The sequence below is a fragment of the Coregonus clupeaformis genome, chromosome 9 (assembly GCF_020615455.1).
Source record: "Coregonus clupeaformis isolate EN_2021a chromosome 9, ASM2061545v1, whole genome shotgun sequence".
In the NCBI taxonomy this organism is placed as follows: Eukaryota; Metazoa; Chordata; class Actinopteri; order Salmoniformes; family Salmonidae; genus Coregonus; species Coregonus clupeaformis.
In genome coordinates this window covers 40,093,595-40,118,509 of record NC_059200.1, presented here as the reverse complement: position 1 = coordinate 40,118,509, position 24,915 = coordinate 40,093,595, and the positions used below count along the sequence as shown (strand labels likewise).

At 46.6% G+C, this 24,915-nt stretch overlaps 1 protein-coding gene across 5 annotated transcripts in view; it reads right to left on the bottom strand.

Annotated features, from left to right (window-relative positions):
* The window catches only part of LOC121573552 (cytospin-B), a 221,185-nt gene that overhangs the window by 78,216 nt on the left and 118,054 nt on the right, over positions 1–24,915 (bottom strand). For all 5 annotated transcript variants that reach the window (XM_041885626.1, XM_041885628.1, XM_041885627.1 and 2 more), the window contains one exon: positions 6,102–7,642. In XM_041885626.1, coding sequence (XP_041741560.1) covers positions 6,102–7,642 — 1,541 coding nt within the window. The remainder of the gene's footprint in view (positions 1–6,101; positions 7,643–24,915) is intronic.

The window sequence follows — 24,915 nt, the reverse complement described above, 5'->3', positions numbered from 1 at the left end:
TCTTCACTGACATTTTCAACCTCTCCCTGACCGAGTTTGTAATACCTACATGTTTCGAACAGACCACCATAGTCCCTGTGCCCAAGAAAGTGAAGGTAACCTGCCTAAATGATTACCGCCCCGTAGCCCTCATGTCGGTAGCCATGAAGTGCTTTGAAAGGCTGGTCATGGCTCACATCAACACCATCATGCCGGAAACCCTAGATCCACTCCGATTCGAATACTGCCCCAACATATCCACAGATGACGCAATCTCAATCGCACTCCACACTGCCCTTTCCCACCTGGACAAAAGGAACACCTATCTGAGAATGCTGTTCATTGACTACAGCTCAGCATTCAACACCATAGTGCCAACAAAGCTCATCACTAAGCTAAGGACCCTGGGACTAAAAAGCTCCCTCTGCAACTGGATCCTGGACTTCCTGATGGGCCGCCTCCAGGTGGTAAGGGTAGGCAACAACACACCTGCCACGCTGATCCTCAACACTCAGGGGTACGTGCTTAGTCCCCTCCTGTACTCCCTGTTCACCCACGACTGCGTGGCTAAGCACTCCAACACCATAATCAAGTTTGCTGACGACACAACAGTGGTAGGCCTGATCACAGACAACGATGAGACAGCCTATAGGGAGGAGGTCAGAGACCTGGCAGTGTGGTGCCAGGACAACAACCTCTCCCTCAATGTGATCAAGACAAAGGAGCTGATCGTGGACTATAGGAAAAGGAGGGCCGAACAGGCCCCCATTAACATCGACGGGGCTGAAGTGGAGAGGGTCGGGAGTTTCAAGGTCCTTGGTGTCCACATCACCAACAAACTATCATGGTTCAAACACACCAAGACAGTTGTGAAGAGGGCACGACAACACCTCTTCCCCCTCAGGAGATTTTAAAGATTTGGCATGGGCCCTCAGATCCTCGGAAAGTTCTACAGCTGCACCATTGAGAGCATCTTGACTGGCTGCATCACCGCGTTGGTATGGCAACTGCTTGGCATCCGAATGCAAGGCGCTACAGAGGGTAGTGCGTACAGCCCAGTACATCACTGGGGCCGAGCTTCCTGCCATTCAGGACCTCTATACCAGGTGGTGTCAGAGGAAGGCCCTAAAAATTGTAAAAGACTCCAGCCACCCAAGTCATAGACTGTTTTCTCTGCTACCATACGGCAAGCAGTACCGATGCACCAAGTCTGGATCCAACAGGACACTGAACAGCTTTTACCCCCAAGCCATAAGACTGCTAAATAGTTGCACCAAGTCTGGAAACAACAGGACCCTGAACAGCTTTTACCCCCAAGCCATAAGACTGCTAAATAGTTAGTTAAATAGTTAACCAAATAGCTACCCGGACTATCTGCATTTACCCTTTTTGCACTAACTTTTTTGACTCATCACATACGCTGCTGCTCCTGTTTATTATCTGCCACTTATTTTTAGTTACAGTGCATTCGGAAAGTATTCAGACCCCTCGACTTTATCCACTTTTTGTTACGTTACAGCCTTATTCTAAAATGTGTTAAATTAATTGTTTTCCTCATCAATCTACAAACAATACCCCATAAAGAAAAAGTGAAAACAGGTTTTTAGAATCTTTTGCAAATGTATTACAAATAAAAAACAAAAATACCTTATTTACATAAGTATTCAGAAACTTTGCTATGAGACTCAGGTGCATCCTGTTTCCATTGATCATACTTGAGATGTTTCTACAACTTGATTGGAGTCCACCTGTGGTAAATTCAAATCATTGGACATGATTTGGAAAGGCACACACCTGTCTATATAAGAACCCAGAGTTAACAGTGCATGTCAGAGCAAAAAACAAGACAGGATTGTGTCCGAGACAGGATTGTGTCGAGGCACAGATCTGGGGAAGGGTGCCAAAACATTTCTGCACCATTGAAGGTCCCCAAGAACACAGTGGCCTCCATCATTCTTAAATGGAAGAAGTTTGGAACCACCAAGACTCTTCTTAGAGCTTGCAGCCCTGCCAAACTGAGCAATCGGGGGAGAGGGGCTTTGTCAGGGAGGTGACCAAGAACCCGATGGTCACTCTGGCAGAGCTCCAGAGTTCCTCTGTGGAGATGGGAGAACCTTCCAGAAGACAACCATCTCTGCAGCACTCCACCAATCAGGCCTTTATGGTAGAGTGGCCAAACAGAAGCCACTCCTCAGTAAAAGGCACATGACAGCCTGCTTGGAGTTTGCCAAAAGGTATCTAAAGGACTCTCAGACCATGAGAAACAAGATTCTCTGGTCTTTTGAAACCAAGATTGAACTCTTTGGCCTGAATGCCAAGCGTCACGTCTGGAGGAAACCTGGCACCATTCCTACGGTGAAGCATGGTGGTGGCAGCATCATGCTGTGGGGATGTTTTTCAGTGGCAGGGACTGGGAGACTAGTCAGGATCGAGGTAAAGATGAACGGAGCAAAGTACAGAGAGATCCTTGATGAAAACCTGCTCCAGAGCGCTCAGGACCTCAGACTGGGGCAAAGGTTCACCTTCCAACAGGACAACGACCCTACGCACACAGCCAAGACAACACAGGAGTGGCTTCGGGACAAGTCTATGAATGTCCTTGAGTGGCCCAGCCAGAGCCTGGACTTGAACCCGATCAAACATCTCTGGAGAGACCTGAAAATAGTTGTGCAGCGACGCTCCCCATCCAACTTGACAGAGCTTGAGAGGATCTGCAGAGAAGAATGGGAGAAACTCCCCAAATACAGCTGTGCCAAGCTTGTAGCGTCATACCAAAGAAGACTTGAGGCTGTAATCACTGCCAAAGGTGCTTCAACAAAGTACTGAGTAAATGGTCTAATGTAAATGTGATATTTCAATTTTTAATACATTTGCAAACATTTCTAAAAACCTGTTTTTGCTTTGTCATTATGGGTATTGTGTGTAGATTGATGAGGAAAAAAAACATTTAAATCAATTTTAGAATAAGGCCGTAACGTAACAAAATGTGGAAAAAGTCAAGGGGTCTGAATACTTTCCGAATCCACTGTATATTTACATATCTACCTTGATGTCCTCGTACCCCTGCATATCGTCATGGAACTGGTACCGCTTGTATATTGCCAAGTTATTGTTTTACTTTTCGATAATTTTTCTATTTTCTTTCTCTCTGCATTGTTGGGAAGGGCCCTAAGTAAGCATTTCACTGTTAGTCTACACCTGTTGTTTACGAACCATGTGACAAATTAAATTTGATTTGATTTGAAATTAAGATCCTACATCTGTACAGCTCCGTCATAAGCTACAATACATGCTGGGTTACTGGGACACATACTGTGAAAGCCCCCCGGCTTGATGTTGTCACGATCGTCATTTGAAGAAACGGGCCAATGCGCAGTGTGGAATGCGAACATCTTTTATTTTAATTCACCACACGAACAAAACAACAAAACGATACGTGAAGTCCTTGGGTACATACACAAACCATACACGGAACAAGATACCACACCACACAAATGCCAAACGACTACCTAAGTATGGTACCCAATCAGAGACAACAAGCAACAGCTGATTCACGTTGCCTCTGATTGAGAACCACCCCGGCCAACATAGAAACACATCAACTAGATCCTGAACATAGAACCACAAAACATAGACTCTACACACCCTGGCTCAACATAACAGAGTCCCCAGAGCCAGGGCGTGACAGTACCCCCCCCCCCAAAGGCGCGGACTGCGACCGCGCCAAACATAAACCGAACAGGGGAGGGCCGGGTGGGCATTCCTCCTCGGAGGCGGATCCGGCTCCGGGCTTGACCACCACCCTCTAACAACCCCCCCGTAGCGCCCCTGGTCTGGTCCCGCTGGCTGGAGCTGGACTGGACATCGGTGGAGCGGATTGCTTAGGCTCCGGTGTGGAGCAGCTGACCGGTACCTGACCAGGCACCGGTGAAACGGGCACGGCTGTGCCGGACTGACGACGCGCACCACAGGCTTGGTGCAGGGAGCAGGGACGGCCGGACCGGTTGACGACGCCGCACCATAGACTTGGTGCGGGAAGCAGGAACGGGCCGGACCGGGCTGGCGACGCGCACCACAGGCTTGGTGCGGGGAGCAGGAACAGGCCGGACCGGACTGACGACGCGCACCATTGGCTTGGTGCGGGGAGCAGGAATGGGCCGGACCAGGCTGGCAACGCGTACCATTGGCTTGGTGCGGGAGCAGGAACGGGCCGGGCCGGCTGACGACGCGCACCATAGACTTGGTGCGGGGAGCAGGAACGGGCCGGACCGGACTGACGATGCGCACCACAGGCTTGGTGCGGGGAGCAGGAACAGGCCGGGCCGGGCTGGCGACGCGCACCATTGGCTTGGTGCGAGGGGCAGGAACAGGCCGGACCGGGCTGGCGACGCGCACCATTGGCTTGGTGCGAGGGAGAGGAACAGGCCGGACCGGGCTGACGACGCGCACCATTGGCTTGGTGCGAGGGGCAGGAACCGGCCGGGCCGGGCTGGCGACGCGCATCACAGGCTTGGTGCGAGGGACAGGAACAGGCCGGACCGCACTGGGAACACACACCACTGGCCTTATACGGGGATCAGGAACGGGCCGGACCGGACTGGCAACACACTTCAGTACCTCTCGCCGTGCCTCTACACTTTCCCTTCCTCTAATCACCAATGGCTCCCGTAACCCGGTGGCCTTCTCTCCTCGTCCACAAACTCGCCCTTTATCTGCCTCCAGCAGCCCCGTCGCCCATGCCATGTGCCCCCCCCCCCTAAAAATGTCTTGGGGGTGCCTCTCCCCCGTGGATATGCCCTCCATGGCTCTCGCCAGACTCTCCATCCTCTGCTCCCAAGTCCAACCTCTCTCCTCTTCACGCTGCTTGACCCAGTCAAGGTGGTATCTTCTGTCACGATCGTCATTTGAAGAAACGGGCCAAAACATAGACTCTACACACCCTGGCTCAACATAACAGAGTCCCCAGAGCCAGGGCGTGACAGATGTATTGTATTAAAAAAGGATAATGATGACACAATGCATTCTCCACAGCACGTCTTCTTACAGTATGTAGAGCATGACGTTAGTGACTGAAGTCAATACTTACCAGCCTCGCCCTCACACCCATGTGGCAGGAGCCAGTAGCCTGAGTCATATGTCACTCGACCTGACCTGCCTGGGTTCAGATAGGATTTATTTTCTTTCAAATATTTTAATGTTTGATTCAACGTGTGCCAGATGGGCAGCGTTTCGACATTTTGTACTATTCCTTTGGTTCCATTGCAACAGGCAGGCTCAATGAAACGGGGCAAAAGTATTTGAAAGAAAACAAATACCATTTGAACCCAGGTCTGTCATGACTGGACCACCCCAGCGTGGGCACTACTCGGCATAGAGTCCATTAGTTATGACATCAGTCAGAGGCAGCTGACTAGGACACACCCCGTGTTCACATCAACAGCCACAGATTTACCCTAAACCCACACAGCCCAGGCTGCTGACGTGTGGTGTTGTCGGGGAAAACCACTGCTCACTCAAGCTCTCTGATCCTACAAGCAGATGAAAACAATTTCATAGAACATGAGTTCATATGCTGGAGAGTGGTGAAGGAAAGTGCTGAACTATAGCCACAAAGCCTGTCTTCATTAGCAATACAATATTTATCCTAATTCAAACCATCATGGCAGATGAGGTATTGTGTAGGAAGCTTGCATCCACTACAAGACCATTGTACTTGCCTACGGAGCAGCAAGAGTAACTGCCCCTCCTTACCTTCAGTCTATGCTCAAACCCTACTCCCCAACCTGAGCACTCCGTTCTGCATCCTCTGGTCTCTTGGCCCTCCCCCCCCCTACAAGAGGGCAGCTCCCGCTCAGCCCAGTCAAAGCTCTTTTCTGTCCTGGCACCCCATTGGTGGAACCAGCTTCCCCCTGAAGCTAGGACAGCAGAGTCCCTGCCCATCTTCCAAAAACATCTGAAACCCTACCCAAAGAGTATCTTAAATAACCCCACAGCACCCCGCCTCGCACCCCCTCCTCACCCTGACTGCCAGAGGATGAGATGCAGCTTGGTATTCCACCCACCTTGGTGAGCAAAAAAGTGTATACTCTATTCTATTCTATATGGCTTGGTGTCCCACCCACCTTGGAGAGCAGTCCCTGGGCATGTTCAGTGTCAGTCTGGGCCTGTAGCAGCTCCTGCCGTAGCTCTGTTACCTCCACCTCCAGTCTGTCTCTCTCAGAATGGGCCGCCTTCAGCAGCCTCTGCAGCTCTGTGCTGTCCCCAGCACTCTGCATGGCCTTCAGCTCCCCGACCTTCTGTCTCTCTAGGTCCACCTGGGCTTTGAGCCGTCCGTTCTCCACCCTCAGGGAGTCTGCTGCAGCCCTGTGTTCCTCAGCCGCCTGCGTCATCTCACCCCCGGCCTCCACCTCCCTCTCCAGCCGGCCCTGGAGGTCGTCCCTCTCCTCCCTGAGGGACCTCACCTGCCCCTGGGTTTCCTGGTGCTCCTCTTCCAGGGCCCTCAGGCTCCCCGTCAGCTGCTGCTGGATGTCCACCAGTTTCTCCCTCTCAAAGCGAGAGCTCTCCACCAGGTCAGTGTAGCGCTGCTCCAGCTCGGCCGCCCGGGACTCGTCCCCGCTCTGGGCCTGGGCCACCTCCTGCAGCCTCCCGGCCAGGGCCTTGTTCTTCTGGGCCAGCAACTCCACCCTCTCCCTCTGCTGCTGCAGCGACGTCTGTAGGAGGCCCTTCTCCTCGGCCAGGCGCTCATTCTCAGCCGTCAGCTCCTGGACCACCTGCTGTTGGTCGGCCAGCTCCTGTAGTGTGGCCTGGAGCTCCTCTGCCGTGCTGTGCTGACTTTCCTCCATCTTCTGGATCTGCTCCGTCAGGCTCTCCACTGAGGGGTCGCGACCCTTCCCCACCCCTACACCACTGCTGCTCACTGAGTCAGACTGCGACGGGATCTTCTCGAACTCTGAGGAGTCCGGCGAGGGGGAGCCCTTGGTGATGTCACTGCCGGAGGAGACTGAGGTTTTGAGCGGGCTGGGTGTGGGTGACTTGGCTGGGGGACTAGTGTTGTTGTCTGAGGGGAGGCCGTTGACGGAGGGCTTGGAGGTGGTGGTAGTGTTGTTGGACAGAGGAGAGGCAGGCGAAGTCTCCAGGGAGAGAAGCTTCTCCTTCAGGACCTGGTTCTCCTCCCTCAGAGCTGCCAGCTCCCTCTGGAACTTCCCGTTCTTTTCCCTCAGCTCCCACACCAGGGCCTGGCCGTCTGTGGCCTGCTGGGATAGACCTTGGCCCTGCTCGGGGGCACCCTCAGGTGGGGTGGAGGGGGTGTTGTGAGGCGAGGGGGACGAAGACGACGAGGCTTTCCCCCGGCAGCGCTGCAGCTCCATCCTCAGCTTACTGATCTCAAACTCCTTGGCCTTGGCCTCGGCCAGCAGCTCCTTCACCTGGCACTCCAGGAAGCCTCTCTCCGAGCCCTCGGCGTCCAACCTGGGCTTTGTGGTGGTGGAGCCACGCTGGTGCTTGGCTGCCAGGGTGGCCAGGCTGGAGGTGCTGGCGCTGGGGACCATCTTCTTGGTCGTGGAGGTCCTCAGCTGGTCCCTCAGCGACACACGGTCCCTGGTCATGGTGGGGGGGATCTCCCTGGGGGCAGGGATACCAGACTTCTTGGATCCTGATTGGACGCCTGAAAAAGATGATCAAAACACACATTCAGTCTGCTGCTTTATTTTTTAATTTTTCCCAAAAGGCCACTAGTAAAGTGGTAATACTTTTGACTAATGCCTGTAATGTCCTCACCATTCAATAGAAACAATTTCACACTCAGATTGAAGCTCTTGTGATGCTGTGATAATATGGTGTTGCAATTGTCATTATCAGGGGTCAATCATTCAACCCTATTCATAGATCAATTTATTTGTTGTGATGGCTGAATGGCTGGCTGGTTGGCACTGTGTCTGTGTTACTGTGGCCATTGAAGGCTTCCGCCTCATGGCATTCCAGTGGGTCCACAGGCCCCGGATGGCTTTCCAGACCTCTCTCTCTCTCAAATACGAAGAGCTTTTACTGATTCATCCCCCGCGTGAGCAGGGCGCCGTCTGAAAGGCTTTTATTGTTTGTTTTAAAATAATCAGCAAACAGCAACACAGACACAGGGGGTTCTTGTTACCAGGGATGACAATGGTCCGGGGCACATGGAACGTTCCAGCACAAAGCAGCCCTGTCAGTGGACAGACACAAAAAGAGTGCTGTGTTGATGACACACTAGACTGACTGCCATCAACCCCAGAGGGCACAGACTACTGCACAGCCTGGGCAAGAAGAGATAGAGCAGGCTACTGTATAACCCCATAAACAACACACACGTGCGCACACACATCCACACGCACACAAAACATTCAAGATACACTGGCAGACACGTTGGCTCACATCCACACCTACAAACACACACACACTCACAAACAAACAGTCTCGGCTCATTTGGAATGGAAATCGTAAACCCCTCTGGGCTCTTAAAGCACTTCTCCATTGATGGGCACTTTGCAGGGACTATCACCTCTTTGTACGGGCTGGCTGTGCCTGCCAAGCTTGCCAAGCCTCAGACAATCTCAGGGGCGCAGCTCGGTTTAGCATTCTTAAAGTGGGTTTACATTTTTACATTTTAGTCATTTAGCAGACGCTCTTATCCAGAGCGACTTACAGTTAGTGAGTGCATACATTTTCATACTGGCCCCCCGTGGGAAACAAACCCACAACCCTGGCATTGCAAGCGCCATGCTCTACCAACTGAGCTACAGGATGAAAAGGAGTGTTGCTGAGGCCGGGAACACAGAGAAAGGAGTCGGAGCCCTAACTTACTTTATTAGCACTCAACTATGCTTCTATATATAGCAAGGAGCTCGGAACTCGGTGTGCTTTCTTTTTACAATAACACAATCATAAATTGCTAAGCTTGCAAAAATAAAAATGCCACATTTCTATATATATATACAGTTGAAGTCGGAAGTTTACATACACTTAGGTTGGAGTCATTAAAACTAGTTTTTCAACCACTCCACAAATGTCTTGTTAACAAACTATAGTTTTGGCAAGTCGGTTAGGACATCTACTTTGTGCATGACACAAGTAATTTTTCCAACAATTGTTTACAGACAGATTATTTCACTTATAATTCACTGTATCACAATTCCAGTGGGTCAGAAGTTTACATACACTAAGTTGACTGTGACTTTAAACAGCTTGGAAAATTCCAGAAAATGATGTCATGGCTTTAGAAGCTTCTGATAGGCTAATTGTCATCATTTGAGTCAATTGGAGGTGTACCTGTGGATGTATTTCAAGGCCTACCTTCAAACTCAGTGCCTCTTTGCTTGATATCATGGGAAAATCAAAAGAAATCAGCCAAGACCTCAGAAAAGCTATTGTAGACCTCCACAAGTCTGGTTCATCCTTGGGAGCAATTTCCAAACGCCTGAAGGTACCACGTTCATCTGTACAAACAATAGTACGCAAGTATAAACACCATGGGACCACGCAGCCGTCATACCGCTCAGGAAGGAGACGTGTTCTGTCTCCTAGAGATGAACATACTTTGGTGCGAAAAGTGAAAATCAATCCCAGAACAACAGTAAAGGACCTTGTGAAGATGCTGGAGGAAACAGGTACAAAAGTATCTATATCCACAGTAAAACGAGTCCTATATCGACATAACCTGAAAGGCCGCTCAGCAAGGAAGAAGCCACTGCTCCAAAACCGCCATAAAAAAGCCAGACTACGGTTTGCAACTGCACATGGGGACATAGATCATACTTTTTGGAGAAATGTCCTCTGATCTGATGAAACAAAAATAGAACTGTTTGGCCATAATGACCATCGTTATGTTTGGAGGAAAAAGGGGGTCGCTTGCAAACCGAAGAACACCATCCCAACCGTGAAGCACGGAGGTGGCAGCATCATGCTGTGGGGGTGCTTTGCTGCAGGAGGGACTGGTGCACTTCACAAAATAGATGGCATCATGAGGAAGGAAAATGATGTGGATATATTGAAGCAACATCTCAAGACATCAATCAGGAAGTTAAAGCTTGGTCGCAAATGGGTCTTCCAAACGGACAATGACCCCAAGCATACTTCCAAAGTTGCGGCAAAATGGCTTAAGGACAACAAAGTCAAGGTATTGGAGTGGCCATCACAAAGCCCTGACCTCAATCCTATAGAACATTTGTGGGCAGAACTGAAAAAGCATGTGCGAGCAAGGAGGCCTACAAACCTGACTCAGTTACACCAGCTCTGTCAGGAGGAATGGGCCAAAATTCACTCAACTTATTGTGGGAAGCCTGTGGAAGGCTACCCGAAACGTTTGACCCAAGTTAAACAATTTAAAGGCAATGCTACCAAATACTAATTGAGTGTATGTAAACTTCTGACCCACTGGAAATGTGATGAAAGAAATAAAAACTGAAATAAATAATTATCTGTACTATTATTCTGACATTTCACATTCTTAAAATAAAGTGGTGATCCTAACTGACCTAAGACAGGGAATTTTTACTAGGATTAAATGTCAGGAATTGTGAAAAACTGAGTTTAAATGTATTTGGCTAAGGTGTATGTAAACTTCAGACTTCAACTGTATAGCAAGGACGCTGGACGCTTTCTTTTAATAATAACACAATCATGAATTCTTACATTTGCTAAAAATCACAATAAAACAACAAATAGTTCCGGTAAATTTTTTAAATAAAAATACCAGGGCAGATTAGCTGGCACACAGAGTGACTGCAGACAGATAGTGTGGTTTGCCGTCAGTCAAAAAATAAGAACCTAGCTACTCCGCTTGAGTGAGAGCAAGCAAAAGACAGTCATTTAAATTCCCATTAATCACCTTCTCATTGGTTCTCTATCAGTCAGGTCAAGTGAAATCCACTGAATTTCCCAGTGGACTAGCCTTTGCTCTGCCAAGATTCCAGGCTGCCATTAAAAATCTATAATCACTTCTCTGTGAATTTTACAGTGGATGCCTCCACTACAGACAGAATGAGGCCATACACTCCTAAATTATGTATTATCACATGGAAGATTTTAACATTTTAACAGCTACTTGTTTATGAATAAAGACTGTGATGAAATCAGTTGTGTTAGGTTAAAAACGACTACTCATAATACATTACAGATTGACATATTAAGCTGTTTGGTGATGCATGTACTGTATGTGTACAAACTGAAACTGACAGACAGACTGAAAGACAGACTGAAAGACTGACAAACTGATAGACAGACTGACAGACAGACTGACTGACACGCACACACAGTTCACAACTCACTCACATCTCTGCACAGTGGCAAAGACAGCATATAGGCCAGACCTATAGGTCATGTTGGGCATATTCATGCCAATTTCTCTTATTCTCATTATATAACATATAGGGGAAGAGTAACAAAGGGAAAGAGAAAGTGAAAGAGAGAGAGAGAGATTAATAGAAGGATAGAGTGAATGAGAGAGAGGCGGATGTGTTTAAGCTCAGTCCGTTTCCATTAAGATGAATAATGTTTGGAGTTGAAGTGGGACTCTGGGACATCTCCCATTCACAGCCCCCACAAAGAGTAACGTTCTCATTCTACTTCCCAGTCCAACTGAATAAAACCCATATGGACTGTATGAACTCACTTTCCTCGTTGGAGCACTCACCTCCCCTTTACCATGACTTCATTACAGCTTGTCCCTGCACACATAGCCATGACATAAATCTGTGTACAAAACAAGCCAATACAATCCAGAGAAAGGAAGGCTGGCTGGAACAGAGCCATTGGAACAGAGACTGTGTCCAGGGGCATCATTTATAACCGTTGCATGAATTTTACACTAAATATCTGCATGCGCCATTTCCAATAGTGTGCAACTGCAGTCCGCCCTCGCTGTCATTAACCGAACTGCGGGAAAACAGTGCCTGGCAGGTGTGTACTAGCTATAGCTAGCTACCGTTGTCGCCCCCGCCTCTTCTTCTTCTGTGGGATTTATTGGCAGTTGGCATCCAACGTTATGGTGCATTACCGCCATCTACAGTACTGGAGCGCCCCTGCCTCCCGCCTATGTACTGGAGTCATAGCAAATAAATTGACCAATAGAAGTATAAAGAGGGGTTCCTGCAGATGCAGGAATGTTCACATGCAGGAACGGCCTGAATTGCGGGCTGCAGTTGCACCCTTCTCGCCATTTCTGAAAAAACTGTGCACGCACCAAAATATTAAGATTTGTAAACTATATAGGCATGTTTCCCGTTATAAATCAGACATGTCATAAAACTGTGCACGCGTGAACAAGCATTATAACGCTGCCTGAAAAACGCCCATCCTTCACCTTTTATGGTGACAATAATTACCTTATTTGCTGTATACTTTAGAAGTATTGGAATTACGCCAAGACACTATCTAAAGGAAATAGCAATGGCGAACTTGATCAAATGTCTTTGGAGGTGTTGGCAGAATGTTTTCTTTTGCAGTGACATTTGCTGTAGCCTATCTGACCGTTTCTGAAATAACAACAAATTGTTGTGGACCTGTAAACAGATAGTTTGAATTCAATAATGTTTTGCATTGACTTTTTCCCGAACCTAAATATGCTGCACTGACCACGTATTCTGTTTTTTTTTTTACTACAGTAGGCCTTCTTACAGTGGTAGCCTACACACTTCAATGCAAAAGATCAACTGCCTGTTCACCTGTTAAATTATATTGTACAGTGAGGGAAAAAAGTATTTGATCCCCTGCTGATTTTGTACGTTTGCCCACTGACAAAGAAATGATCAGTCTCTAATTTTAATGGTAGGTTTATTTGAACAGTGAGAGACAGAATAACAACAAAAAAATCCAGAAAAACGCAATGTCAAAAATGTTATAAATTGATTTGCATTTTAATGAGGGAAATAAGTATTTGACCCCCTCTCAATTAGAAAGATTTCTGGCTCCCAGGTGTCTTTTATACAGGTAACGAGCTGAGATTAGGAGCACACTCTTAAAGGGAGTGCTCCTAATCTCAGTTTGTTATCTGTATAAAAGACACCTGTCCACAGAAGCAATCAATCAATCAAACTCTCCACCATGGCCAAGACCAAAGAGCTCTCCAAGGATGTCAGGGACAAGATTGTAGACCTACACAAGGCTGGAATGGGCTACAAGACCATCGCCAAGCAGCTTGGTGAGAAGGTGACAACAGTTGGTGCGATTATTCGCAAATGGAAGAAACACAAAATAACTGTCAATCTCCCTTGGCCTGGGGCTCCATGCAAGATCTCACCTCGTGGAGTTGCAATGATCATGAGAACGGTGAGGAATCAGCCCAGAACTACACGGGGAGGATCTTGTCAATGATCTCAAGGCAGCTGGGACCATAGTCACCAAGAAAACAATTGGTAACACACTACGCCGTGAAGGACTGAAATCCTGCAGTGCCCGCAAGGTCCCCCTGCTCAAGAAAGCACATATACATGCCCGTCTGAAGTTTGCCAATGAACATCTGAATGATTCAGAGGAGAACTGGGTGAAAGTGTTGTGGTCAGATGAGACCAAAATCGAGCTCTTTGGCATCAACTCAACTCGCCGTGTTTGGAGGAGGAGGAATGCTGCCTATGACCCCAAGAACACCATCCCCACCGTGGAGGTGGAAACATTATGCTTTGGGGGTGCTTTTCTGCTAAGGGGACAGGACAACTTCACCGCATCAAAGGGACGATGGACGGGGCCATGTACCGTCAAATCTTGGGTGAGAACCTCCTTCCCTCAGCCAGGGCATTGAAAATGGGTCGTGGATGGGTATTCCAGCATGACAATGACCCAAAACACACGGCCAAGGCAACAAAGGAGTGGCTCAAGAAGAAGCACATTAAGGTCCTGGAGTGGCCTAGCCAGTCTCCAGACCTTAATCCCATAGAAAATCTGTGGAGGGAGCTGAAGGTTCGAGTTGCCAAACGTCAGCCTCGAAACCTTAATGACTTGGAGAAGATCTGCAAAGAGGAGTGGGATAAAATCCCTCCTGAAAATCCCTCCTGAGCAAACCTGGTGGCCAACTACAAGAAACGTCTGACCTCTGTGATTGCCAACAAGGGTTTTGCCACCAAGTACTAAGTCATGTTTTGCAGAGGGGTCAAATACTTATTTCCCTCATTAAAATGCAAATCAATTCATAACATTTTTGACATGCGTTTTTCTAGATTTTTTTGTTGTTATTCTGTCTCTCAATGTTCAAATAAACCTACCATTGAAATTATAGACTGATCATGTCTTTGTCAGTGGGCAAACGTACAAAATCAGCAGGGGATCAAATACTTTTTTCCCTCACTGTATGTATTGAAATTAGTTGTGCTTGACGGAGCTTGCCTGGCACAGTAGAGCCAATGGAATAGTCCCAAATGTGCAAACCCCATCCATCTGGCACGCAGGCTCAATTGAACGCTCAAAGTATTTGAAAGAAAACAAATACGAGTCTATTTCTCTTTCCACATCTCATATAAAGAGGCCTAACAATGGAACCCTATCTCTCTCTCTCTCGCTCTCTCTCTTTCTCTCGCTCAGTGTTACTGTAGCCAACCCTTCCCTGTCAGGCATGGGCAGTGATAGATAGTGGCACAGTTGGCCACGCAGCCTCAAGGCCAAGACAGAGCAGCTGCTCAATGGGAATCATCTCATCTTATCCTCATCAAACAGTCTGCCAGTCTCAGAGGAGAGCAGAGGCATTCTTTATCCAGGAGAGGTGCCAGTTATCAGATGCTAGCTGGGCTGTACAATGGGGGTGATATGAAGGAGAACATTGAGAAGAAAAGCCTTTGTGCCTCAATTTCTCTATGCTGAGATCAACATGGTTGATACAGTGCAGAAGATAGGCCTATTTGACTTTTCTCTTCCAACACAACATATAAAACAATGTCTTAAAACTGTTCTTCAATACTGTATGACTGATAAGTTTTCTGTAACCTTATAGAACCTTACAGGGTGTGTAACTTGTAAACCCCTTACCTAAGCCTACTTTCATGGTATTCATAAATCACATAAAGTTATCCTCACAATTTAAAAGAAGGTCAAAGGAAAGCACAAACAAGATAAGCTGTGAATTAATAGCTTCCTGACTCCAAAGTTATCTGGGCCTGATTTGCCAAGCCTTTGACAGACAATGACAACTCCCTATTTTTAGTGGTTACTGAAACAGTTAGAGGGAGAGAAAGTGGGGGAGAAAGAGAGAGATGAGAGAGAAAGGCTGAGAGAGTAAGAGAGAGAGCTAAAGAAATCTAAGGAGAGAGAGAGATAGTGAGTGAGAGAGAGAAAAGCTGGGAGGGTGACTGCACCGTTCCCTCAATCTTAATTTAAGTTTCTCTTCCATGTTGTACGGCTCAGCTCCTGGTCCATTCACACACAGGCAGCTATGGGAGGAACTAAATCAGCCCCCTATAAGGGGATCTGGGCCGGGGGGCCGGGGGTTTGAATGTCTCTCAGAGGTCCACCCGATGACTGAAAATACACTATATGTGACTCGTTTCAGAAAACTAGGCGTATGTCGCACGTCACTACTTCACAGGAGCAGCATTTGAACGTAAACATAATTTTTTTTATCAAAATGCGTTTTTGGGCAGAAATGCCTTCTGGAACATGTGAACCTTCATGTGCCTTAATATCAAACTTGTATTCCATCCATAAATACGAATAAATTGTTAAATTACGAGCCTAGTTGGTTTAGCCATGGAAAAAGACAGGAACCTTCCCACTAGCCATGATTGGCTGAGATAATGTATGGGCTGGACATGCCGGGAGATGAGTCTGCCATGTAGCTCGCTTCTGTATATAACGAGAGCTGTTCAGTATGTGTTGACAGTCCTTTCTACCGTGCCGTTTTTGAAAGATATAACGTTAGCCATCGAGAACCACACAAGTTTTGCTACTTTTATCAACAACATTGATGACCTGAATTTAGCAGCCGCTATCGACAGAACAGTAGGAAAAAGTGATGGGCTACTGTCTGCACACGCCACGGTCAGTGTGAACTGGAGTGACTTGACACAAAGCTGGCCAAACAAGATGTAGCTACAAACAAAACGGAGTTAAATGGTTCCAGTCTGCCGTGAAGTGTTCATCCATGTAAACGGGTAAGAGTCTAGCTACATTTTCCAGATATACGTTTCTAATTTAGTCAGAAAGTTGTTTTTATTGCAAGTTAAAGCGTACTGTTAGTTAGCTAGCAAATGTTAGCTTGCTGGCTCGCTAGCTAACGTTACGTGTATGATCTGTGTTATAATATTTTTCGAATGAAAAATCAATTTGCATTGCTAGTTATAGCCTAATGTTAGCTAGCTAACATTGAACCTAGTTTGTTAGTTTTAGCTACCTGCAGATTAATACTACAGCTATGACAATGTTTGTATTGGTAGTAGTATGAGTTGGGGTTATGCCGGTTCATTGTTTAGCTAGCTAGCTAAACAAAATACTATACTTTGGCCGGATTATTCTATGACCCATCAAATTAGCAGGTGTGTCTGGGGGTGATTACGGCCATCGATTTTATTTCATGAACATGTCTAGACAATAGTGACCCATCCACTTAGCTAGATGTGGGTGAGGGGTGGTTATGGCATTTCCTTCACATGACCCATCAATTTAGACAAGTGTGTCGGGTAAGCGTAATCTAAAAATTATAAAATATTTATAAAATATTTTTATCTAGACACTTTCTGTTTTTGATATTGCTACTATGCAAGTAATAACACTGTACCATTTAAACCTTCTGTATCCTGTGCATGTGACAAATAAACTGAGATTTTATTTAATATAGCATGTGTTTACCACATGGCCTCACATGTGAATCCTTAAAGAGATGGGTGGGGCTAAGGCTTAAGAGGGTGTGAATGATGCTGAATGGGTGTAGACAAAGAAGAGCTCTCCAGTAGGTGTACCAAAACATTCAAGGGCCATTTTCTCAAAAGTGGGTTTACAAGTTTATAAACTTTCAAAGCAGAATTACTTTCCCATTGTTCCTCATCTGCAGTGTATGATATACCATTCTAGCTCTGAGTCTCTACTTTTATCCAATGTAAAAAACACCATTTCAAATTTTGCTACATAAGACCGAATTGAGGCGGTCGGTCACATATATACAAAAGTATGTGGACACCCCTTCAAATTAGTGGATTCGGCTATTTCAGCCACACCCGTTGCTGACAGGTGTAGAAAATCGAGCACACAGTCATGCAATCTCCATAGACAAACATTGGCAGCAGAATGGCCTTACTGAAGAGCTCAGTGACTTTCAACGTGGCACAGTCATAGGATGCCACCTTTCCAAAAATCAGTTCATCAAATTTCTGCCCTGCTAGAGCTGCATTGGGCAACTGTAAGTGCTGTTATTGTGAAGTGGAAACGTCAACGAGCAACAATGGCTCAGTCGCGAAATGGTAGGTCACACAAGCTCACAGAACAGGACCACCGAGTGCTGAAGCGTGTAGCGCGTAAAAATAGTCTGGTCTCGGTTGCAACACTCACTAACGAGTTCCAAACTGCCTCTGGAAGCAACGTCAGCAGAATAACTGTTTTGTCGGGAAATTCATGAAATGGGTTTCCATGGCCGAGCAGCCATACACAAGCCTAAGATCACCATGCGCAATGCCAAGCGTCAGCTGGAGTGGTGTAAAGCTCGCCGCCATTGGACTCTGGAGCAGTGGAAACGCGTTCTCTGGAGTGATGAATCATACTTCACCATTTGGTAGTCTGACGGACGAATCTGGGTTTGGCGGACGCCAGGAGAACGCAACCTGCCCCAATGCATAGTGCCAACTGTAAAGTTTGGTGGAGGAGGAATAATGGTCTGGGGCTGTTTTTCATGGTTCGGGCTAGGCCCCTTGGTTCCAGTGAAGGGAAATCTTAACACTACAGCATACAATGACATTCTAGATGATTCTGTTCTTCCAACTTTGTGGCAACAGTTCCCTTTCCTGTTTCAGCATGACAATGCCCCCTACACAAGCGAGGTCCATACAGAAATGGTTTGCCGAGATCGGTGTGGAAGAACTTGACTGGCCTGCACAGAGCCCTGACCTCAACCCCATCGAACACCTTTGGGATGAATTGGAACGCCGACTGCGAGCCAGGCCTAATTGCCCAACATCAGTGCCCGACCTCACTAATGCTCTTGTGGCTGAATGGAAGCAAGTCCCCGCAGCAATGTTCCAACATCTAGTGGAAATCCTTCCCAGAAGAGTGGAGGCTGTTATAGCAGCAAAGGGGTACCAACTCCATATTAATGCCCATGATTTTGGAATGAGCTGTTCGACGAGCAGTAGTGTAAATCATCCAACAGCCTCTGGAGACTGGCTCTCATTGAAAACAAAGTGTAAATAATGTGAAACACTAGCTTTGTAGAGAAAGAGAAATACCACTGCCAAGTAGAATGGGCTTTCTGTCATAAAGGCCCCCTTTATGTTGAGGAACAAGAGAAAGGCTACTACACAACATTTTGTGACACAGAGGTTTTTGTGCTGAAAGCATGTATTTTCTCATATGGTAAGAAAGTAATGTTCACAATAGTGAATAATGGCCTAATCATTGCAGGATATGGGGTTTTGGAGGAGAAGCCACAGTAATAGGATTTAGATTGCAGGCAGCCAAATGAAGCCGGCAGTGAAAGCCAAGATCAACAGGCTTGACCAAAGTCATTAACCCAAACTCCAACTTTTAACTTAAAACATTCACGTTTCTACACAGAATACTGCTGACATGCCAGAAAACACACGTCCACGCAGAGAGAACCATTGTTAGTAACCCCACTTCTGATCTCATTGAGTCCTGCTGAAATGGCTTCCTGAAATGATCTGAAATGATTGCTTTGTTTACATTAAGTAATTGTTTAATTAATTAATAACACACAGCCAGCCTTCCGATACTCAGAGAGTACTCAAGTGTGAGTACCTTATCACAATAATGCACTCTGGTCCATATCTATCTTTTTAATGAAGATGAGGTTTTAAATAACAGATCAGCAGGAGACGTGTGGCGCAGTGGTTTCTGGACACCAGCGTTACTAGCCAGCCAAACCAGCAGCCAAGAGGTAACAGTCTGCATTGTGAGGGGAAGGAAAGCAGGCCCCGGCCCAGCCCATCTTTACTTTAATTTACACGGGGGGACAGGAGAGGGAGTGACGATGACAGATAAGTGGCCGGGGCCGGTCAGGCCGGTCATGAGTCAGAACTGTTGGCATCTGCGATGACACAGTGATACCGTCAGTCAGTGGCTGACTGCAATCAGGAAGGAATTAATGACCTTTTAAAGGGAAAGAATCTCCCCCAGTCTCATTTCCACACCACACCACACACACACACGCGCGCGCGTGCACACACACACAAGTCTCATTTCCAACCCTAGCCCGCCCTTTCTGGAGTTACAGGAAGTGCAGTCTAATGTTTTCCAGTCAGGTGAACATGGGGGGTACAGAGCAGTCAGATAAAAACAATATCCGTCTCTCTCTCTGTCTGGGGTTTCCTGTTGTCCAGGCAGCAACTGGACAGGACGTAGCCTGGTGGTCCCAGATCTGTTTGTGCTGTCTTGGCAACTCAACACAGGAGTTGGCAAGATGGCACAAACAGATCTGTGACCAGACTAGACAGGACGGGGAGTGACTGGGTAAACTGGAGCTTATCTCTCAGGCCCTGGGCTCACACAGGCATTCCACTCTTCTTGCTGGTGCGGAAGACAGACTCACAGTGGGGTTTCCATGTGCGTCACTGTGATACAGCAAATGGAATGGTCAGCCAGGATGGTCAGTCAGTCAGGGACAAGGGAGGCAGACGTCAACGCTAGCTGTCACAGTCCAAGGGACACATCATCCTCCAGACCTGGATTCAGATAGTATTTGTTTTCTTTTAAGGACTAATGGTTCCTTTGGTTGAATCAGGCAAGCTCAAACAAATACTATCTGAACCCAGATCATCAGACAAACATCAGACAACAATTAAAATCATCATCCTAACTCTTCTAGCAGAAATAGATACGGCCAACTATGAGTTAGCCAAGAAACACAGACACTAGCATTGTTTTTCTACTTATCAAAGGCTATCTTTACTTGCAATACTATAATTTTTTGACAGATATTCCACTATGGTTCCTGAAAATTGGACAGACGGTCTAAATTCACCCTGGCCAAAATGTAATATCTTGGCCTGTGTCTCAGGTCCCAAAGACTAAACTGGACAGATGTCCCACTGGCTATCATAAGTTGAATGCACCAATTTGTAAGTCGCTCTGGATAAGAGCGTCTGCTAAATGAAGTAAATGTAAATGTAAATATTCCACAATAGTCCCTGCATATGAGTTGATGAAAGCGCTAGCCTAAATGCACTTACACTGGCCTTTTTTCTGGCCAAACATAATCTCTTGGCCCCAAGGTCCCAGGTCCCAAAGACTTTGGGTCAGATTCAGGACATGACATCATAATGTGGAGGAGGAGAGTGCACAGTATCACATCTGATTTAAAGCCCAGAATGTTCTAGAATGTCACCAGACACATTTTATGGCCCTACATATAGATATAGTAGAGGCAGGCACTCAATGAATGCAGGATTTCAATAAGCCCCCATTTCCCATAGTCTACTACAGTATACCACTTAAGAGGCACGTCAATGAATAGGAATCTGATTTGTGCGCTGTTTGAAGGGTGGTGTAATTGCATTTGCCGGTGATCGGGAGTGGTGTAATTCAGGTAAATGGTCTAGTTTCACAGACAGTTACCAGGACCATGGAGGATAAGCAGCAGCTGTAACACACATCACTTTGTGAGTGTCAGCTTTGTAAGGGCTGGTTTAGAAGTAGTGTACAAAAATCCAGGGTTTAGACCAGAAGGTCTTCGCCTGGGCTCTCCAGACTATTGAGCTTAGGAAATTATTGCATTGGGGATTTGACAGGATATACTATCTGCACTTGGGAAACGTCCAGTATCTGCAGATCCACAGATCCTCAAACCCAACAAACACTTCCCTTGTTCTTTGTGATTCTATCTTTATATCTTTATTCCTGCAGATCATACATGCTGCCATCATGTCTATGGAATTATTACAATAGTACCATAACCTCCCCAGTCCCTACCATAGATTTGAAGCCATGATTATAACCAGTGGGCTCAGATAACATGCTCTCCAATCCTCTGCTTCAGCATGCTTGCACATCCTGGTCCAATAATTTGCTTACAGTTTTTCTCGATTGCTAAGACACATTTCTTGAAAGCTGCTCTCCTTTTCTCTTAACTGTGAACACAAAACCCAATTTTCAAGCTACATTCACAAAACCTCAGACTCTTCTTGCAAAACCAAACTTTCACCTCAAAACAGTTCAATCTGTACTCAAAACTGAACTATGTTGTCAAATCGTGCCCCGAGTCAATCAAAATAAAAAACACTACTGAACAGTCACTAAACACTACGTAGAAAAATAGAAAACACAATGCTCAGGACATGAAGCTGGAGAAATAAATGTTTATTGTTCACTGTAGGCTAAATGCATGTTGCAAAACAAAAAGAAACTGTGCATTTAGCACTTGTACAAAAAGACAAAACAGAAATCTTGTGCATTTACATGTAGCACTTGTAAAAACAAACAGAAATCTTATGCGTTTGCCACTTGTGTACAGTAAGCCCATGTAAAAATAAAGTACAAAAATATACAAATAAGTGCATTACTCAGCCACAGCATCATGTCTCCGTACTGGGTCAGGCCACAGGACTTCATCCACATCACAGGCCACATTTTGTCTGGCCAGGCAACGGGGAAAAAAACCCTGGCATGCCGTATCCAGGCTTGGCATGCCTCCACACCTATGTCACCACAGGCAAGTCCCATGGCTTGCAGGAGATTTACCCTGGTGTAAGGTTGACGTTCATATACCTTCCACCGCCATGAGGAGAATAATTCCTCAATGGGGTTTAGGAAAGGGGAGTACGGTGGAAGGCAAAGATTGATAAAACCTTGGTTCATATTGTACCACTCTCTAACCTGGAGGGCTCTGTGAAAACTCAGATTGTCCCAAACAACAACATAGATGGGATGCTCATCCTGCTGCCCTAACAAAGCATCTCGCATGTGATTGAGGAAAATGAGGAGCTGGTGAGTGTTGTAGGGCCCCAGGTTGGCATGATGGTGGACAACCCCATGATTGCTGATGGCAGCACATAATGTGACATTGCCACCACGCTGCCCAGGAACACCAACAATGGCCCGATGGCCAATCACATTACGGCCTCTCCTTCTCCTTTTGGTGAGATTAAACCCAGCTTCATCCATGTAGATGTATGATGGGGTCTTTCCATTGCATCCAGTTGAAAAACCCTCTGTAGAAATAGATATAGTTTTGTAAGTGATACGGAAAAAGTGATTTAGGCCACTACAGTAAATCACTACTTAGAGTAATCAACATTGAATGTGTCTGGATATATGCCAACCTGTACATACTGGAATCTTTGCTCTTTGACTCTGTCGGAGTTGCGATCAAAGGGCACTCTGTATAGCTGTTTCATGCGCAGTCTGTTGCGCTTGAGGACACGATCAACAGTAGAGAGGCTGACACTGTTGATACCCTCAAAATGTAAATGGTCCTCAATGATCTTCTGCTGAATTTCGCTCAGTTTAATGGCATTGTTCTCACGGACCATATCAACAATTAGGGTCTCTTGGTGTGGGGAGAACATACCTGGCCTCCCACCCCCATGTGGCAGTCTTTCAATTCTACAAAAAGAGAACATGGAGTTACAAAAAATATACATGGAATACTAGGCCTACAAACAGTTAGACCAACCCTCCATTACAATACTACAGTACATTGGTACAGTGATGTACTGAAACATATATTTACTTACAGTATACTGTGGTACAGTATATAGTATGTCATACAGTAATTGCTGTCAACATTTACATACTGTACTATAATGTCAAAAAAAGGTAATTACCTGTTCTCTTCTCTAAATCTTCGGATTATGGTGGACACAGTGAATCTACTGATGTTTGGTTGTACCCTTTGTCCAGCCTCCCTCATGCTCATACCATGGACAAGAACATGGTCAATCACAGTAGCTCTGATTTCATCAGATATTACTGTTCTTTGTCTTCGCTGACCACCTCGACCACCTCGACCTCCTATCACACCGAACTCTTCCTCTCAGATTTCTATCCATTGTAGGGCCTCACAAACCAGTGCTCTCTGAACTGGCTTACTGTATATGTTCCCTCACATCATTAGCCACAAGTGTGATCAATTTTGAGTTGTTGTGTTCAAGTGGTGACACCTGTGCTCTAATTGTGTTTGACTTTTGTCACCTGTGCTCACCATTATGCAGCACGGGTGCATCACAATGAAAATGTGTTGGCAAGTTATGTCTAAACAGGTGAAAAGTGCTTATGGTTTTGCCAAAAGAGTGATTGATTCAATCAGTGGGTTCAGGCAACTGAGCATTTGGTTCAGACAATAGGGTTTAGTGTTTTAGCAATTGAGAAAAACTGTAAGAACCAAACAAGCCTGAGAACAAAAGGCGTGAATGTAAAATCTAGGCAGCATAGATGGCCATTGGAAGTATAGCTATCCATCCTATACTAGTTGCATAATATGTGCAGTACATACAGTATAAGCTATAGTACAAAGTCCATGCTGTATGTCGAAAGAGAGAGAGAGTGTCAGCTTCCTGCCTCCTGTTTGTCTCCGGGCCTCTAGAGGTCATCTGTGTTCCCCTCTGCCTTAGTTCTTCCTCGTGTGTCCTTATTAGCTTTATCCAGGTCACCTGTGCCTTGTTTCCCCTAGAGTATTTTAGCTGTGTTTTTTCCCCTTGTTCCTCACTTGGTTTTTGAGTCCTGGCTATGTGTCTCCTGCTGTGTCCCACAGAGTCTTTCCGAGTAAGCTTTTCTAAGTTATCTTTATTTGGTTTTTCTCCCTCGTGGAGTTATTTTGTTTTGTCCTCCTGTTTTGTTTACTGTACCTCTGTTAGTATACCTCTTTCTGAGAAGAACTTTTGTTGGATTATTTTTGAAGTGCAAAGAAATACCTTTTTTTCATATTAAATCTACTTTGCCTGGAGTATTGCCTTGGGTGTTTCGTTTGGGTCCTACTATACCTCCTCTGTGGCTAAGGGGTAGAACACCCAACTCTCCACATCTGAGACCTGAGTTCAAGCCCAGCTTGTGACAGAAAAACCAAGTCAATCATGGACCCAGAAACACTCAGTTCCAAGGACCTGTTGGAGGTGATCGCTCGACATGAGGCATCTTTCCAGCGCCATGAAGCCGTTCTCAGCCGACAGGAAGAGCTGATGGCTAGTCATTCTCAACTCCTGGCCGATATGATGAGTTCCCTCCGCCAGCTCTTTGAACGCCTCCCTGGTCCTTCCCCTTACTCCAGGTCACCCCCCAGTGACGACAGGCCTTCTCCATCGGCGGAGCCCCGACTACCACCTCCCAAGCCCTTTTCTGGGGATCCAAGCTCTTGCCAGGGTTTCCTCACCCAATGCTCCCTCACCTTCGAGCTCCAACCCTCAAGTTTTCCCACAGACCGTTCCAAGATTGCCTACATCATTACCCTTCTTTCAGACAAGGCGCTCTCCTGGGCCTCTGCGGTGTGGCAGTCCCAGGAGGCCTGTTGTGACTCCTACGCTGCATTTGTAGAAGAGTTCAAGCGGGTGTTCGATCATCCTGTCAGTGGGCGGGAAGCTTCCAAGCGCCTACTGTCTCTCCGTCAGGGTCCCCAGAGCACGGCAGATTTTGCCATTGAATTCGGACCATAGCAGCAAGGAGCGGATGGAATGATGAAGCGCTGAGGGTCTGTTTTCAGGGAGGGTTGTCTGAGCCCTTCAAGATGAGTTAGCCACCCGAGAACCAGCTGGGGATCTCGAGTCCCTCATAGCCTTGGCCATCCGCCTGGACAATCGTCTAAGAGAGCGGAGAACGGCTCGCCGCCAGGGG